Source organism: Macrobrachium rosenbergii, chromosome 55, assembly GCF_040412425.1.
Source record: "Macrobrachium rosenbergii isolate ZJJX-2024 chromosome 55, ASM4041242v1, whole genome shotgun sequence".
In the NCBI taxonomy this organism is placed as follows: Eukaryota; Metazoa; Arthropoda; class Malacostraca; order Decapoda; family Palaemonidae; genus Macrobrachium; species Macrobrachium rosenbergii.
The window spans coordinates 63087245-63107161 of NC_089795.1; the positions used below are offsets into that span (position 1 = coordinate 63087245).

Genomic DNA, 19917 nt, shown 5'->3' on the forward strand with positions numbered 1-19917 from the left:
TTATATTAAAAGAGCAAATGCACAAACAACAAATTATTCTACGGATGACACTAAACAAACTCCAATATAAATCATACAGTGAAAATGCTGACAGATATGCTAAACACTACTGATGATAATTAGAGATGAAGATATACACTAAATTCAAGACTGAATGAAACACACTTCAGTGCACATTTACTGTTGTCCTGCCAAGAAAATGAGAGCACAACAAAAAGTAAGACACAAGCCTTCCTTTACTAGGGCAACTTTAATTCAATTGTAGTTAGTTCAGCTCATACTGCCAAAAAATTTTTACTCCTGGTCATGCACCTTTTATAAATTTATATTAATAAATGTGGCAAGCCCAAATAAATACAAAAGATGTGGCTAAATGTGAGAGAGTAGGTGGAGCTCTTTAAAAGCTTTACATCATCATAGGCCTGTGTACATATTTACAGAACTCCGCTGAGTTTGCCCTTAAATACACTGATTCTTTTTCAATTTTATCATTCTTTTTAAATTTAGTATAAAAATGTCTAAGCCTGCAACTTTAATATAGTGTATACACAATAATAAAAATAGTTATAAATTTCAATAGATACCAGAACATTATGATAACTAGTTTTAATACTACAATCATCAAAAAATGAAAATCATACTCACATCGTTACCATTAACGTTCCTCTCTATGAATGAATGGCCAACCTGAAGTAAGGTGCCTGTGATATAAAATCGTCCAACACTCCTGTAAGATGGAAACTTCTCGCCAAAGACACGATCATAAAGAGCCAAAACATTTTCTTTGTCTTCTTTAGTTCGCATTCGATCTGAATATATCAGAGCTACATATTCCCCAGGATTATATCTTTCAGTTGACTGGTGCTTGGTCATGACATCACACCATCTGTGAAACACAAAAACTTTAAAAATTAATAGTTCTTCAGATAAAAACATTTAACATCACCTACTGGTAAACACCTTATGAAATACAAATACTGTGTGGAATAAATCAATAACAAAAGTTCCCAAAAAATATACAAGTACTGAAATTTATCTTTTAAAAAACTAAAGTTTCTTTAATGGATCTACCTGGTTCAATGCCTACACCAACCAATGAATCTTAATAATACCGAGTACAGCGCTGGTATGAGAATAGGGGTGACTTCTTTAATTTATTGATTCTGGCCACAGGCTACAGGTATAAGACTATCAAAAGGACTTACAGGATGCATCTAACTAGAATACCTGACTGTAATTAGTCCCTAGATAAGTCATATATGTGGAAAACAAAAAAAGTAAAAAAACCCATTTAAAAATTCTCTCACACAACCTATACAGTAAACCCACCATATTTGCAGGGGATGAGTACCACAACTCCCCTGTGAATAGCTGAAATCCACAAATACTTAGAAGCCTTCTAAAAACACTTAGAACTGCCTATTTTGATAGTTCAAAAACACACAAAAAAAATCTATAAAAATACTTATTCAGGTGTTATCCTACTTAAGATAGGGGTTAGGTTCCAAAAAACCCATCGTTTGTTGGAAAAAACTTATCTCGAATATAGCCTAGCCTACACTATGGTATTCAGTACCATGTATACATATATGGTAGTCTAGCCTACACTGTAAAGTATACTCTATTCATAAACAGTATAGTAATTATTAATATCAGCAAATTCTGGAGGTTCATGCAGAGTAACTTATGATAAAACAAAGAGAAATTGAATAACAAACAAGAATTAGCTTAGCCTACACTATGGTATATCGTATACATATACAACAGCCTAGCCTACATGAAACTGTACTCTACATTCACATAATATCGTATTATACAAACATCAACATAACGCATATGCATCTTTTCCATGGATCTTTTAAAATGTTATGCTTTAATTCACTGTATCCAATAATATTGCATATATATTCTTATATTGCTTTTCTATTATAAATTGCAATCATAACGATCAATGTTTTGATTTGGAAATCGATTACGCAGTGAGTTTATTTCGCTGTATTTAACTCAGTTCAGAGTGCTTTTCTTGCTTCTAGTTAGTGTAAATGAATCTCTAGATACTTTATTTATATGGGGCAAGGTTATTTTTTGTTATACGAAGTGTTTTTAAGTCAAAATATAACTTAAATATGTCTCATTGTGAAATTAATTTAGCTATTTTTTCATTAATAGATGACACTGGCCATTTGGGGGCATGTTTGTTTTGTGTAAAAAAAAATTCAAGATTCCATTGGCTATTTTCACTTGATTTCATTACAATTCAAGCTTTACGTATTTATCGTTCATCGGTGTACAAATAGCAGTAATATGTTCTTTCATGCCCAGCAGTTTTGATTAAAATACTTTCTCTCCAATTTTAATTACGGATGAGCTTTATCCATGTAGCCGATGCACAATAATCTATAGTCATTAGAACTTGAACACTGTTTTCTCAGCTTCAGCTACAACTTGCAACTTAAATTTGGCAGCGTATTTCCTTGCCGAACTTTTGTCCATTCAGATGTACCACTGTCCTGTGCCTGCCACTAGAATCAAACAGGGAGCCTCTGTGACTGGCCTCAATCTCACTCCATGCCCAAACTCTGAAGCACAAGGACGCTTCTTTGTCCTCCTCCCACTGGCCACATGTCAAGACTTTTGCGGCCTGAATCCATCTTTTGCAAGCCAGCTCCATGCACAGATGCAATAAGAATCCTGTTATCTGACTCTTTGTGTTCTGTCCCTGCCCTTGTGAAACCATTGCTCTAGAAGACTCTTCTGCAATCGACAGTCCACACGGGCCACGTGTTAGTCCCCTCAAGCGCGAACGTTGTGCTAATGTAAAATAATTTTATCAGCCAGTCTTAAGCAGTTTATGAGATTCGTGTCAAACTTTATTTATTTGCTAACTGCAGTTACACTTTTTATGGCACACTCTATGTGCCTTGATTGCTGAACTGCCAGCCTGTCCATATTAATTTCTAGTTGCAAATTTGTAAATAAATTAATTTAATCTAAACGGCTGGTTTGAAAGTCAACCTTCCCATTTTCTTTGAACAGATATAATTTCAAGGTAAGTCATACTATTAATTACATTTATTGCTCGTGTTCTGAGATCTAGGTGTTGGCCCCTGAGGCAAAATTACATCATTCTAAATTTAATTTAACTCTTCCAACCGGACTCAGAATATATATATATATATATAATATATACAGGCAGTCCCCGGTTAACGGCGGGCTCGGTTAATGGCGATCCGGTTTTACGGTGCTTGTCTAGTGACGAAAATTGGCAATTTTCGGCGCTGAAAATCGCCAACTTCCACTTATCGCTGCCGATACATACCTAACAGAGGCATCGATAACCAAAAAATCAGTGCTTTTCAGTGCCGATAAGCCCCGGGAAAATCGCCGATTTTCGGTTATCAGCACACCCCCAGAACAGAAACCCCCGCTGATAACCGAGGACTGCCTGTATATATATATATATATATATATATATATATATATATATATATATATATATATATATACAAAAGAGCTTTTGGTAGGTCTGACAAGAAAGATCTCCAATACCTTTGAACTAGCAAGTAGCAATTCATTATCTGGCTATGTGCCTCACTACGCAAATAACATTTAATAAAAGTAATGTTCGCAAATGTATGACAACATGTTTATACACAAAACCAACACTTTACATGAAAACAGACACAATACCTGAATAGATCTCTTAGGTTTAATTCCCATGGGCCTCCACGGTGTCCCCAGGAACCCTGTACTAAGATCTCTTGACAAAGTAAATTATTATATTCCACCATTTTCGTTATGATTTCTTTTGGGACACAAGCATACATTGTCCGTAAAATAAACTCCAAATCTGATGAAGAAAGCGGTTCTACATGTACCTAAAATTGAAAAGATAACTTTGCATTAGTGCATGGGACTTTCACCTGCCTGACAGAAACACATTTTGATTTCTAATTTTCATAAGCAGGATCAGCTCTCCTTTCTTTTCTCATCATGCCATATATTTAATATACAACAACAATTATAACCCCACCCAATCTAAATTTACACGAACATTGTTATCTGGTCCAAGAAAGATATGATTTAATTTTCTTTGCCATTAGTGTGCATAAATAACAATAAAACCTTACCTGTGTGAATCTATTCAAAAATGACTTGGGAAGTCCTTTCCGAGCACCTCCTTGATGTTGAGGATTCTGGCAAGCAAATATCTTTGTTGTCTGATGTTCCACCTGGAATGTTCGGCTCAATTCCGGAACAAATATTTCACCACGATGGTCAAAGCAAGCATTCAAACCCTCAAGCACAGACTGTGATGCCAAATTAAGCTCATCAAGAACAATCCAATTTCCATATCGAAGCGCCTGTAAAAGTGGCCCATCATGCCAAGCAAACTGGCCTCCCTTTCCTCCTTCAACAGGTAAATCCGCACCAAAAAGATCGCTCACATCTGTTTGCTCAGACAGATTAATTCTAGTAATACCATTGCCTGATGCCTTTGCAAGAGCCATAACTAAGCTGGTCTTTCCTACTCCTGGGCTTCCTTCCAATAGAATTGGCTTAGGCAGCTGTAATCCACGTAACAAGCGTAACAAGTTCACACATGTCCTTGGTGCATCAAAACTAAACATTCCAATATTCACATCCTTTTGGGGCCCTGTATTAATTACAAATGGCTCAATTCCAAACTTGTCATTTTTGCTTATTAGATGCAATTCTCCAATAAATGTTTCATTCAGTGTTTTTCTCTCTGGTTTCTTCCCCATCTTTTGCCAAACCTGCTGGCAGAGATAATTCAGGCTTGCTTCCCTTAACTGTTTCCACCCTGAGATACTGCTTCCAGTGAGTCCTGATCCAAGGCCATCCAGCAAAATAAGGCAAGCTCCATGGATATATGCCACTCCAGGGTCAAGAAAAGTCGGAGCAGCGGTAACTTTGTTAATGAAATAAACCCATGACAAGATATCTCTTATACTAATTATGCACTTTTTACCAAGTTCTGTTTTTGTAAAGTGCTCCAGGAACTGAACCATTGCTTTGCCAAATCCACTTGAAGTATCTTCATGTGTTAGTACCAAGTCATTTCGAACATTATGTTCGATGATATTAATTACATCTGCTGAAATTCTTCCAATTTCAACTTTAGGGCACCAAATTTCTGTAAAACGATTTCTCAGAGCAGGAGAAAGTTCCTTCTTTCCATAATCTCCACCAGGGTTCATGGTGCCTATGAGACGAAACTGTTGCTCAGCATAAATTATCTCTGGGCTGTTAGCATTCATCACTTCATCTGTTCCTTTTTCAGCTAAAACTAACATCCTTTCAGGCTCAAGGACAGAATTCAATCTTTCCAAAACACTGTCATCTGCAAGTGATATCTCATCAGCTAGAAACATACCTCCATTTCTCATAGACAATATTAATGGGCCATCCACCCATTCAAATAGCCTGTCATCATCCTCATGGGATCGCACTGGTCGCAAACCACCAAGGAAATCTGTTCCTTCTGTATGCATATGACAGTTGATAGTATAAAGGTCCTGCTGATTTTTAGCGGCAATCATCTGACAAACTGTTGTTTTCCCACAACCAGTTTCACCAACTAATAAAACAGGCTCTCCAAAAGATAATGCTTTTGCAACCAATATGTAAAGGCGTCGCATATCTTGAGTCCACACAACGTGCTCAAACCCTTTCATTGTTGACATCTGCTCCAAATACAGTTTTGTTACTGGTGATGTACTTTCTGTTAGGTTGAAAAGATTCTCCTTCGAAACCTTTTTCTTCATCTGTTTTTCAATTACCTATAAAAAAATTAAACAATTTCAGTTAGTGGGATATTAAAATGGAGTCTGACCACTATATCTTAAGTTGCTACTTGAAAGAATACATTCTCTTGTTAGTCTCAATGTTTATGGTAAATCTGCAATAACAGCAAATTCTCTATTGCTTGCATTAAAGCAAATACAGTCCTTACATTTTTATCTATTTATTTATTATTGTATTACTGTATTTTTTCTTTTCTAATAACCAATCTCCTCTTTCTGTATTTGCTATTACCTTCTGTTACTTCTTTCAATTGAACATCACATTCTTAGAAAGCTTGAATTTCATGTCAATGGCCCCCTGTGGGCTTGTTCCACATAATTAGGATTCATCTTCTGAATAATAATAATTTATAATTTTATCACTGAAAGAGTATGATGGTTTTTCTTTGGTTAACTTCCTAAAAATGATGAGACCTATGGGTGAGTTTTTAATTACCTTTTGGAATATATAATCCTTTTCCAATATCATTTCAATTCATATATTCTACAGTCACTAAGTATCATAGTTATTAAGGACTAACCAACACAAAACTATAAACTAAAATGACCCCAGACACCACTGTAATGTAAGTTTAAATGGAGAGAGAGAGAGAGAGAGAGAGAGAGAGAGAGAGAGAGAGAGAGAGAGAGAGAGAGAGAGAGAGAGAGAGAGAGAGAGAGAGAGAGAGAGAGAGAGAGAGAGAGAGAGAGAGAGAGAGAGAGAGAGAGAGAGAGAGAGAGAGAGAGAGTCTGCACAATAAATGCATAAGATGCAATAGGCTTACAAACAAAGCACTAATGTGAATGCTATATAAGGTAACACAGAACCCACATGTTTTGACCTATGTTTCAGCAATTTGTTTATTAACAGTATATCAATCACACTGTGAAAAGCATTTCAGAAGCTTCTATATCACATATATGGTATACAACATAAACAGACTGCTCTAATGCAGCAATCACCATTCAATGATCATAACAGAACACTGAAAATTACCTCTTTACAAAAATGGTTACACAAACATGGAAAAACTTTTCATATACAATATCTTTCCCTTATATATCAGGAGTACTGTTGCTCAATTCTAGCTCTAACTCTGTGACATGAAATAAAACAGGTAGATGAAGTGGCATTCAAATTAGTGAATTAAGTGTCACTGGACATATCCTCTTGGATGACAACAAACACATGACATATCTGCTCAGACACCAAATATAAATTATGTACAAGAAACCAAAGGATTCAAGAAACAGAGGCTGACACATATCTTATAAATGAATAGTATAAAGGCCTGATAAGAACCAGTTGATTCTCAACTTGGTAACCTCCAGTAATTACCTACAAACATGAGAAACGAAATGCATGACATGACTGAAAAGTGGAAGCAGCTCTCAAAAAAATGTCAAAAGCAGCACAGACAGAACAAAAAGAAATATATGAGTGATAAAAGGCAAATGCATCTACATAAAAAATTATCTTTAACATCTGTGGATAATTTGCTGGTAATTTTATTTATAACTAAGGTAAATAGGGCACCACTGAGTACACTACCTTGAAGGCCCTCACTTTCTAATTTACATGTGGCTAGTATGTTTTGTCAATATGCAATTGCATGTTCAATCATCTAAGTTCTGCATAAAACTGAGTAAATATACAGAAATTTCTAAGCATAGAAAGTTTCCATGTTGTGGTATCTCTAGGTAGTGATGTATGCTGTTTGTATATCAAAAGAAATTGTTACTGTAAGTCTATAGGGGTTACATCCAGGTTTATTCAATATTCCTAGTGATCAAGAGTCTTCACTGTCAAAATCTGACTCAGCAATAAATGCAGAGCTTATCATTAAACTTTCACCTTGTTTAATCAGAGTACCAGTTCCTAAAATTTTACTGTAAGAATGCATGAGGCTGACCACACCCTCCTCCATGTTCTAAGACTGACCAAACTTACACAAGGGTCATCAATCAAAAATTAGCCCCACCCTCCTCCATGTTCTAAGACTGATCCAACTTACACAAAGGTCATAATCAAAAATTAATCTGGACAATGTAAGGAGGATATAACAAAAGTGGGTAATTAGTAAGAAAGACTATCTAATTTAGTTTAGAAAAACTAATGATATCCACCTTATGAACTGGTTGTTACTATTAATATCATTAATATTATTGTTAGCAAAGCTGCAATCCTAGTCAGAAAAGAAGACAGCCACAAACCCAAACGGTGCATATTGGGAAAGCAGCCTCGTTCAAAAAGGTATTTACAAAGTAAAGAATAAACTAGTAAAGAAAAATAACTTTTACGTGAAACAAGTGTTTTATTAAAACTGTCACTTTAACTACAATTGTACGTTTTAACTTATGTTAATGGATAATGTCTGTGTAATAGCCTACTGGGGCCAACAATTCACACATTGTATCCTGTGTATAGAGAGACCCCCTAAAATTAGATTATTACTATAACTGTTTCAGAAGTCAAGTGATAGCAAGTACATACAGTCAAAATAGTGATTTTTATGATAAAATCAATATTTTAGGTACTTACCCTCTATCATTAGCTATATCTGCAACTACTTGGCGCAGGTTTGACAACTGTTAAAATCAAAACAATAGTTAACGAGCGCTCCCAATAGTTAGCCCCAACTCTTCGGAGGGTGGCGGTAAGACAGCAATTGTTTTGGTTGTCATTCTTCTCTAAAAACATCTTGGGAAGGGAGGAGGGGCATTTCACAGAACACCAAAGGCTCCTTGATGTACCACAAATAGTCTTCGTTCTGTGAAGATAAAACTTAAGGGCCCTTACTGGACGGAGAGCTCTTTTTTCTTCAGATGGGCCTACTATCTTGGACAAGCTCCTGATCATTAAAGAACGAGGCCATGGATTTGATGGCTGATTTGTTCTGGCTAAAAAACCTAAGGAAAAGGAGCAAACTGCATTCCCCTGAGTAAATCCAACATTTTTGTCCAAAGCATGGATTTTGCTGGACCTTTTGGCAGTGGCCAAGGCAACCAGAAAAAGTTTTTCTGATACGATCCCTTAAAGAGATAGACTGCATGAACTCAAAACATGAACTGGTCAGCCACTTAAGTACTGCATATGTTCCATAAAGAAATCCGCGAATAGGTGAGTCCGCGAATCGTGAGACCGCGAATACGGGGGTTTACTGTAATACTTCACCGAAATCCAGTTATACAACCGGGAAATAATGAACAAAGCTGCTGCAAGTACTCAATGTTTACATCAAGTACGACAGAAACAGAATGAGGTTGTCTGCTAAGTCGTTCCTAGTATTCCCATAGTGGACGGGACTGGTCACCTACACTAAACAATCGAAGCACTACCACGAATTTTGAATTTAAGCTGCGGCACTAGTTAGAAACTATAGCTATGTAATTACTTGCTAAGTTACTTATGAAAAATAGCAGATATAGAGGCAGGAGCATAATGACCTTGTAGGAAGGCCAGGAAAATCTTTTTAAACTGAAATCTAATAACAGTCTAGGCAGAAGAAACTGCACTATTATTGTTATTATTTTACACAAAATACTATTTTCAAATATCAATTAATGAGAGATATGAAAAAAACAAAAATAACCATAAAGTATGAAAAGAAGTAGATACATTAACAAACTTAAATACTTGGTAGTTACACTTTTTACTTAAAATTAACAAAAGATATCATCACATTTTAATTGCACTACCCTTACCTTTCTAATATCTTCACATTCTTCTTCAGCTCGCACTCTTCCTGCTAGAATCAGATATCCTTCATCTGCAAGATGTTGATCCCAATCATAAAATTTGGCTTCTTGTTTTGGAGCAAGACGATAACGTTCAGCCCAACGGAAAAGATCTCGAAGAGTGATGAAAGACTGTTTCCCCTGTCACACATACAAAAAAATATTTTGTATTTCATTTACAGCACACCCATTATTAAAAGATTCAACTAATTACATTACAGAAAATATGAGCAAAGGTAGACTAAAGCAATGTACTGAACAACAGTAAAATTATTCATATATGGTATTAAAAAAATATTTAAAAAAAAAATTTTAAACATGCTTTATTAAAATGCACTAAAGAGTAAAATACTTTTTGAGATATCAGATTTTTCTTACAGTTAATCATGTCTACAAAAATAGTATGGGTTTTCAAATTGACATGAAATGCTACAAGAAAAAGAAATAATTTTTTTATTTCTTGTAGCATTTCCTTCCATGTTTGGGGCCCAGGCCTTTATTTTTGAAAAAAAGATTAATTGTAAGAAAATCCCGGTGTGTCTCAAAAAATTATTTTTTACTTTTTAGTGTATTTTAATAAAAGTATGTTTAAAAAATTTTTATTTTTTATTTTATACTTTTTAGTTTTGGCAGAAACTGTAACCAATGTATGACTATAGTTAACAAAACTAATATCTCTTTACAGGGGAAGGAAGAAGGAGGGGAAAGGGGGAAGGAGAGTAGGAAGGTGAGGGAAAGGAGGGGGAAGGAAAGAGGGAAGAGGAGGGAAGGGGGAAGGGGAGGGGAAAGGGGACGGGGAAGGAAGATGGCAGAGGAGGGAAGGGAGATGGGGAAGGGGAAGGGGGAGGGAAGATGAAGGTCAGGGGAGGGGAGGAGAAAGGAGAGGGGAAGGGGAAGGGGGAGGAGATGGAGGGAAAGAGGGGGAGGGGGTGGAGGAGGAAGGAGTAAGGGAGGGAAAGGGAAGGAGGGGGATGCAAATGGGGGAGGGAGGGGTGGGAAGAGGGAAGGGGAGGAGGACACAACTAAATTAACATTTGATCGCATGCTCTGGAAGGGGGGGAAGGGGGATGGAAGAGGGAAGGGAAGGACACAGATAAATTAATACTTGATCGTGTGCTTGGGGAGGGGGAGGGGAGGGAAGAGGGAAGGGGAGGGAGAGGACACAGGTAAATTAACGCTTAATCGTGTGCTTTGGAAAGGGGAGGGGGATGGGTGGGGGAAGAGGATGGAAGAGGGAAGGGGAGGACACAGCTAAATTAACACAATCGTGTGCTGGTGGAGGGGGAAGGGGGAGGGAGTTGTGAAAAATCCGAAGTGTTTTATACAAATCCTGAGATACTGGAAAAGGTCACTGTAAGGTCACTAGAGGTCAACTACTGATCATGTAAGGTTGCATTGTCACTAGGATTGAGTAGCCATGCAAAATTTCAAGTCCACTGGACGAAGGGAACAGGCCAAAAATTGAGTTACAAGATTTGAGGACAAACAGACACACAGACGCAGAAGTCAAGTTAAATAAAAGCATGTACACTAAAAAAAAAAAAATACCTGGAATATATTTGAGCCTCTTCTCATTTTTTGCAACTCCTTGAGAACTGACACCATTTTTTTACTGTATGACAAAGGCACCTCACACCTCATGTGTAATATCACTTCTAGTTCTGATGGAGGAATCTCATCAAAATGCAGCTCCACAAATCTGTTGCGGAAAGCACGAGACAATACCTGCAAAAGTAAAAATATGAAGACAGACCCACAAAATAAGTGGTTAACCAACAAACTTTATTACCTGAACATAAAAATCAAAGAAATACAATAAAGCAAGTGTTACAATGTTAAACCAAATCTTGTTAATAAAACAAACCTTTCGTCCACCATATAAACCAGGAGGATTCTGTGTGGCAAATAACATAAAATGCTTGTGTGCTCTGACAGTTTCCTGAGTTTCAGGTATGAATAATTCACGATTATCATCCAGAAGTCTATTTAAAGCTTCCAACACATCTGTTGGAGCTAAATTTAACTCGTCTAAAATTATCCAGTATCCCCTACGCATTGCCTTCACCAAGATACCTGCAATAATAAATATAGAGAATTAACAATGATGAAATTTTAAAGATACAAACATCATATATTTGTTTATGAATACACACCTACTTAAGGACACACAATCCAATCAACTGTTGATATACAAGAGTGGTAAGAAATAACTGAAACCCCCAATCTCTTTCTCCATTTCTCATGTGCAAATCAGAATGTTTACAGAGATCTGCATCTGAGGACAAACAGCGGGTATCAAAAATAACTTTTTTCTACGTCAAAACCTGTTTTACGATTCTCAATCTTTCTTATAATTCTTTTCGCTTCTATGCCAATATTGGACAATAATTGGCCAATGTTTATATTTTGGTAGAGAAATACGTAAGCAGCATATTTACAGCAGTCTCTATTCTCTTGACGAGAGTAGTGAAACAAGGGGGATAAACCAGTACAGTTCAACAGCAGATTAATGGGAGATGTTTTTCTAGAGTTGTACTTCAGAAACTCCTTGTCACCGACATTCTAAGCAGCCCAATGGTCATTCTCATAGTGAGCGAGTTGATTCTGGAGACAAGGGGTGTGAGAGCAAGCAAGAGCAACGTTGAATTCTCATTGGTTGCCATGGAATTATTGTCCCCGAGCGAAGCCTTCTCCCAGACACTAATGCAATGGTTGCACCCTGTCCTCTTTGCAAGTGTTGAAGGATGAAGGGGAGGAGGGGGAGTGGTACTGGGAGGACTGCTGCCAGTGGATGGAGGCTCATTGGTTTGCTTGCAAGGGATGCTGGCAGGCTGTGCCCTTCATGCCCATGTCAAGAGTCTCCTACATGGTATTTAAACTGGGCTTCTCTCTCCCAATGTGTACGGCTTCCAGGAGGTATGGGCAGTGGTCAGTCATATGACTGATTACATCATCAGGAGAGTAAACAGTCTAAATACCATGCAAGAGACTTTTCCTCATGACGTCGGCACAAAGGGCATGTTATACTGATTTAATCAAATGTTAGTAAAAACACTGCAGGGTAACAGAGACGGGGAGGGGGGAGATGTCACAGTGTGCATAATATTTTTTAATGATGCTAACATATTTACAGACATACACTTGCTAACCACACTAAGGCTTATACAGGAAGGTGATAGTCATGTGCATTTGTTTCACTCTCCCACAGACCTATTGTACTCACTGGACTATTCTGCTAAGTACGAGATATTTTCATTTTTCTGACTTCAGATGCATCCAATAAATAACGAAACCTGATATGCTGAGATGCCACTGTATAGGCCTCAGCCATACAAACAAACACGAAATTTACAGCTTGCATATAATGAAAAGATATATGTATAACGTACAAATAGACAAGTTATAGTGCAAAAAAAAAAATCAAGAATATTTTCTGGGGAGCAGATACTGAAATGCAAATGGCAGCCTAAATAAGTTTATTGATTGCAATAAAAGTTTGTGTTCAAGGATGTATCTTTGCAATAAAATACAAATTTGCCACTGAAAAAGAGGCACATTAAATCATTCAGGAAGTGACATGGAAAGAATGTTACTAAATGGTATTAATGACTGATCAAACCTAGAAACAGTTAAGTCTGTAACTTCCATACTAATAGCCAACCTATCAATACACTAAGTATTAAAAAAATTTATTTGTTTACATATGTTGTTTGCAAAAAATACAGATCACACCTCCCACTCTGCATGCTTATGGAGTTGTGTTATAATTACTTCTGTTAGTATTATTCTCTATATGATGATTATTTGTTAAGGTGAGGCTTGTAATGATAAATGTATTCAAAAAGTGTGTGAGAGTCAGGAAGTTAAAGAGGTCATGGTGGCAATTAAAAACTAATGGTATTAAAGGTTCTTTCAACTGCACTGAAATTTACTTTTCGTGTGTTGCATTTGTACTCCACCTACTTATCTGTCTGCTTTTAACTGTGCCTTGTTCCATTTTTTTTAACTTTCCTTTACTAAGTGTAACAAGACCACTTGAGTTGCATTTTTTTTACTTCATGGGGCAATACTGAAAGATTTGCTCCTAAATATAAAGGAAAAACTGAAGCATGACAAAACTAAAGAGTGGTGAGACTTGGTCCCTGGCAAAGTTAAACTTAGACAACTGAGTGGGAAGATCCCAGTGTGAACACATGAAAAGTATAAAGCAGTATATAATGCTACTGGGAGCAAAGAGAACTTTCAATACCATCCACAATTTGTCAAGGAAAGCAAACTGTAAACAGCACCTGCTAAGGGGATACATTAGCATTGAACATTAACAGGTGCTCACTGCATTTTTTAATTAAATTTTCCTTGTCAAGTTATTGTGCTAGAGAACATTTTTTAAAAATTGTATTACATATTTTTATCAACAATACTGTAAACACTGGAGAATAAAATATTTTAAGACAGTGAAATACCTTCTTTAAAGATAAGCTTCCCATTCTCATCAGGTGCATAGGAACCAACATATTCTTGCAAATCAGTGTGCTCATGATTGTTGATGCGGACACATCTATTTCCAGTAAGACGAGCAAGGTAAGTGATTAGAGATGTCTTGCCTACTGATGTTTCACCTTGGAGAAGAACTGGGAAACGACCTATACTAACAACACGTACCAAATCATGAAGGTTTTTCTTCACAGTTTCAGTGATGATGTACTGCAAAAACAAAACAAAAAGAAACTTAGAGTTGAAGACAAAAACTATGCATGGCTTTCAAATACATCACTGTAATATTTAAATCAAGAAAAAACAGCATTTGTCTTCAGCCTTACATAAAGGTGTAGCAGTTACTATTATATCTTATTTAAAATAAAGATTTCTACGAGCCTTTACTGTTGATTACTTGGCACTATGAGACTACATAAAATCCTTCATGTTTATGTAACAACATTCAATATGTGATTACTTAAAATACTTCATGTAAGAACTTTCAAAACTTTCAAAACATTTCTGAGGTTTTCAAATATGAAAAAGTAATGAACTATTATTTTTACAACAAACCCAGCATTTTAACAAAGGCTGTTCTTGTGTTGCCTGCAAATCCCACATACACACACACTGCTAAACTAATGACGATGAAGATTTATAGGTGTCTCAGGTAAGCTGGTGCAAGTGCATATGTTCCTTTGGGTTCTTAGTAGTTAAAAATCATTTTCTGTGTCTTCTGATGCATATGAAAGCAGCCAGGTTAAGAGGAAGGTATTTTGGTTGAAGTCATGGGCTGGGCTGATACCAAAATTTTTATTTATCCATGTTTCACAACAAACTTTAAAACAGCCTGAACAGCAACTTCAGTGGGAGATGCTCTGAGCTGCTGATACTCTGGCAAGATAAAACAGACCTGATACTGCAAGAGACAGCTCCTGGATATGGATGGGTAAATAATTCCAAGGAGATCAGGGGGATAAAGACTTGGGCTGGAACTGTCAGAAAGCAGTAGGAATGTAAGCATGGGCATAACAACCAAAACATTATGCACACTAGCATATGAAAAGGCACACCAGAGGAAGATGCTTGAACCTGTCTGCCTAGCTGTAAGCACTGTGACAGTTAGTGAGACAATGAGGATAATTCTACTAAGTGGAACCACTTTTTAATTTGATTATTTGACCAAAGAGAAGTTGACAATGCAAACCACTGCAACCTGTCACAAAACAAAGAAGTCATTTACTTAATGTGCTTACCTAAAGTTAACCTCAAGACTTCAAAAATGGCACAGAGCTAATTCAGTTCGTGAATCCTAACAAAGAAATCCAGTCATCAAAGCTGACAACATATGAAACAGTGATGAAATTACAAAAAACATCTTGAATTCCATCCTAATTTAAAAACAGAAACTAACAGGGAGTTGGTTCTCTAAGGTTTTCGCAACAATGAAATGCATCTTCTTCTTCTTCTTTTAACGTGCTTTTTTCCCATTTTTTGTATGGGGTAAGCACTATGCCTTCTTTTGAAGGACTTTGATTTGGCGTTGGGGTAGACCGTAGTCTCGATCGGCTGCCCTGCCTGACATCACTTAGACCCCGGTAACCAGTGTACAATGTATCGTACCAAATCACCAGCTCCCTTTCTCCCAGCAGCGAAGAGAGTTGAGCGGTTAAATTGACAGTTCGAGACGTGTCAGGTGTCTGTTATGTTTTTAGAAGATGTTGGAGTGGCTTTTTTTGTGTGTATTAGTCTGTAACACCCATTTGCTTTTAGCAAACCTATCCGTTGATTACATACATAATCCCGGGTGTCTACATGGATAGCAAAGTGTCCGCCTCTCTGACCGGTCGGCTGCGGATTTGAACTCGCGCACAGACTTCTATGAAGTCCGGAAGCTGCTGCTCACCGACTCGCCATTGAGGCTCCAAAGCAATGAAATACATCTAAGTATTCTAAACTTGATCGGAGATTTTATACATTTCTAGAGATGAAAGGACTCAAGGACTTGAGTGTACTCTGGCTGCCTGAAGCAGAAGGACTAAACCTTAAAAATTAAGGTTCCACGTGGTCCTGATTCTGGAAGGATCTACTCCTGAATCAGGCATGGAGAAAACAACAATGTCTTGCTGAGAACTGTCTAAGGAAAAGACTAAATGCAAGTTTCACATCACAACAACTAACTCTGAGTGAAGAAGTATACTAAAATAGTATGGGACAACTGAATTCAGTGCCCAGAGTCTCTAAACTACTACTATACATAGACTGGAAAAGGGCCTTTTATTAAGGTTGCAGCTAGTACTTAACTTCTGGTTAACATATCTAGAAGTGATGCTTACCATAAAGGTGAGATATGGGAACAGGTCCCCCCAAAAATCTAAACCTTTAGATGAGGAAGGCTTCATAAAATGATGAGGATGATGATGAGTCTGCATCCCTTCCCCCTTTTGTTTTTCTTAGCCTGTATACAACCTGGCATGCAACTAGAGTAAAAACCATAAAGTTGTGTGAAACCCATAAATAAAATTACTGAAAGTGGAAGGGAACCTTTATATAGCCATATTCAAAACTGTATTAATATCCACATTCAAACTGAAAAGGCCCTGATCTCATGATCCTTGAAAGGGCAGATACCTCAGACTCATAGGTGGAAGCATTTGCACACAAAATAACCTGCCTGGGCTAAAAGGATATTGTACTCTTTGAAACGGCTCTTAATGGCACTGGAGAATAACATTGGTCATGAGCCCTTTTCCTAAAAGATTTGGTTCTCCCAACATCATACGTTCTTGGTTACTGATCTGAGGAGTAAGAGCTTTAATCACAAACTCATGGCTGTATTTTAGCCAAGAATCCAAGCACATAAAAGAGATATTTGTAGTGTGTCAGTTTTAGGAATGAGAAACTAAGCTAGCAACTGCATGGTGTTCATTCAATCTGGAAGCATGTTAGGGGCAAGAAGATACAGTTTTCATTGTAAAATTCTTCAGTGAAGACTATTAAATGGGCTATGTATATCATTAGACAAGCTTAAATTTTAAGCACCTAGTCATGCTATGGGGTTTTAGTTTTAAACTTCTTGATGGGGCCTCTTAGATGCTGGCACAGATGTTTAGAGTAAGCAGTAGAATGGAGATCTATTCCTCTGCCTTCAAGTGCTTGGGACAACATTGGTCTGTACACTTTTATTGAAGACATGGACAACTTCCTTGATCTTTTCAAGTACATCAGAAATTCAGTTACTGTGGCAATAATGGCCTGAAGAGGATCAATTCATTTTCAACTGCACCAATTACAGGCCCTCAATATTGTTGTAGTTGTAAAAACTTACAGTGAAAATGACTGTGAGGGACCAGATTTTCTATGAAAGCTAGATGTACTTTTAGTTTCAACCAAATATAGGTTGGTTAAACTGGACACTAAAGGAAAACCTGGAGGATGCCATGAATGTGTCTTATTCTGTTCAAGGTTGGATGAACTAAAGAAGTTATGTTTATCTCCATCCCTTGGTAGATGACTGTCCTGTACAAAAGCAGATCTGACTTCCATCAAATGCTAAACAAGACCCAAGAACTGGCATGGGTTGGTAAAATGCTCAAGAGCTCCATCCTGCTCTTACAGAAACCTGTGGGGGGCCATCAGAGGGCCAATGCACAAGGCAATGAATTGAAACATTGTTTCTTGCCTGCAGAACTGGAGACATTGCCTTGTGGAACAGTGTACTAGAGACAAAAGAATATAATGTGGAACAGTGTACTAGAGACAAAAGAATATAATGTGGAACAGTGTACTAGAGACAAAAGAATATAAAAGTTTAGGGGACTGGCGATACTAATGGGTCTCCAACTCGCTGAGGACTTGGAACTACATAATTAAAAAGGACATTAAATCCTTTTGACTACTGTCACCACCACCACTTTTTCTCCATCACTAACCTCACCTTGACAACCAAAACAAGGGAAGCTACTGGCTGAAAGGGCCTTGTCTCCTGAAATGGAAGTTGATAGCCCACCTTGAGGGTTGTCAATACTCACAGATCCAGTTCACTCTTCAACCAATGTGACCTGAATTTCTGGAAATGGTCAGTCATGGGTAGACATGTTTAATATGGAAGGATTTTGAGTAAGAGAAGGCCAGAATAGGGTTCCAGGAAACTTGTGAGGCCTCCTTTTCATAGTATAAGGAGAAATGGTGCAGGTGAAGTCTCTCCTACCATTTGTGTCTGTCTTTGCAAACGGATGGCCTCAGTAGAGAACGTGACATCATATAGTCTTGACAGAGTCTTAGGAAAACTGTTGGGAGGTTTGTTACTTTAAGGATGGGAAGTTGAGCAATATCTTTTGTAAAAGGATGAGGGCAGATGACGGGGCTTTGTTTTGAATTAAAAGGCCAAGCCTCACCAACCAAGGTTAATTTGATAAACCAAAAGAAGGCCCTACCTTGAGAGGCTCAGTACAAGTAGCTACATTCACTGCTACTTGATGAATATTGTCCACTTTAATAATAAAAGTATTCTTATAATTGAAAAATTCTAATGTGTGCTCATCAAAATAAATAAAGGAGAGGTGGGCCCGAGCCACATGAAAATGATGTAAGCAGTCTATTGCCTACAGCACAGGCTAGAACAGCTATAGACAGAGGGAGAGTGAACCATGCAGTGTGAGCTGGGTCACCAGTGAAAGAGGTGCCATCCTAAACCATGGGATATGTGAAAAGTATGGGAAAGTAGGCTTAACCCTATGCTGCATCTCTTCATGACTGACAGTTGGCAAACTTGACTGTTATGTATGCAAAACAGTGCACTGGGGTCTTGACCAATGTTAGCCCTAAAGCTCCAGCTGCTTGAGTGCCAACACACCTATACCAAGGTAATTTCAACTGTGTAATATTTTAAAATATTACAATCATAAACTGCTGAGGCAATTAAGGTTAAATAACAGGTTGTATGGAATAAACAAAAAACTGTATTACACTCATGTTTGATTGATTTACAGAATTAACACTGTCAAGCCAAGCACTGGGGTTGAAGGGACGCTACAAACACCCTTAAGTAATGCCTACAGTTTACCATGTGAGGTACACTGATGGCACTACCCCCTAAGAGGGAATTACTCATAGTATCACTATGTGCATGATACACATAACAAAACATTTTGCTAAAGCACCTAATAACTAACACATCATCTATGGGAATAAGCAACCTAATAGAACTGCAAATATGAAACAGGTGATCAGTTAAGGAATGGAAAGGAAAATACTAACTTATCAAAGAAATAAAGCAATCACTTCATACATATTAAATAAAAATATGGAAAACAAAAAATACAATGAGATAATCAACTCATCTGGTAGCTGGATTAACAGAAAAAAAGGTGAACAAAGCACTTATGACACATGATCAAAGCTGGAAGTGAACTATCACCCACTAAAGGTGAAAAATATGGGAAAATTTTCCACACTAGACATATGAAAATGAATCAATCATAAAAGGAAGCTACATGATAGTGAAATTAGCCATATATGAATCAAACTCTGAGTAGCAAGATTGCAGGTGAACCATACAACAGACAAGCACATAATGAGAAGTACCACTAGTAGAGGTAGCAAGGGACCTGGATGAATACTCAAGACAGGTGGAAACCAGATCCCTTCTCTCTAGTGGATTTAGGTTATTGTAAAGTAATGCATTTGTTCTGAAACATATGTGGGTTTAAAGAAAGCTGGAGAGGAATCAGTTTCTAACATTACCTCTCAAGGTTTGCTCACTCTCAGTCTACAAGTAGCATTTTTGCCCTAACTAGTGAAGTTTCTATTTGTACAGATAAACCTTGGTATTTGGCCGGCTCTCAATTTGTAAAATTAAGTTGACAAACATTTTGTCTGAGCAAAAAAAATTGCT

At 37.3% G+C, this 19917-nt stretch overlaps 1 protein-coding gene across 1 annotated transcript in view; it reads right to left on the reverse strand.

Annotated features, from left to right (window-relative positions):
• LOC136835338 (midasin-like) overlaps positions 1–19917 on the reverse strand; it is a 130574-nt gene that overhangs the window by 68532 nt on the left and 42125 nt on the right. Inside the window, 7 exon segments of the mRNA XM_067098705.1 lie at positions 646–886; positions 3691–3878; positions 4131–5804; positions 9513–9686; positions 11094–11270; positions 11410–11618; positions 14009–14249. Of these exon segments, the coding sequence (XP_066954806.1) occupies positions 646–886; positions 3691–3878; positions 4131–5804; positions 9513–9686; positions 11094–11270; positions 11410–11618; positions 14009–14249 (2904 nt within the window).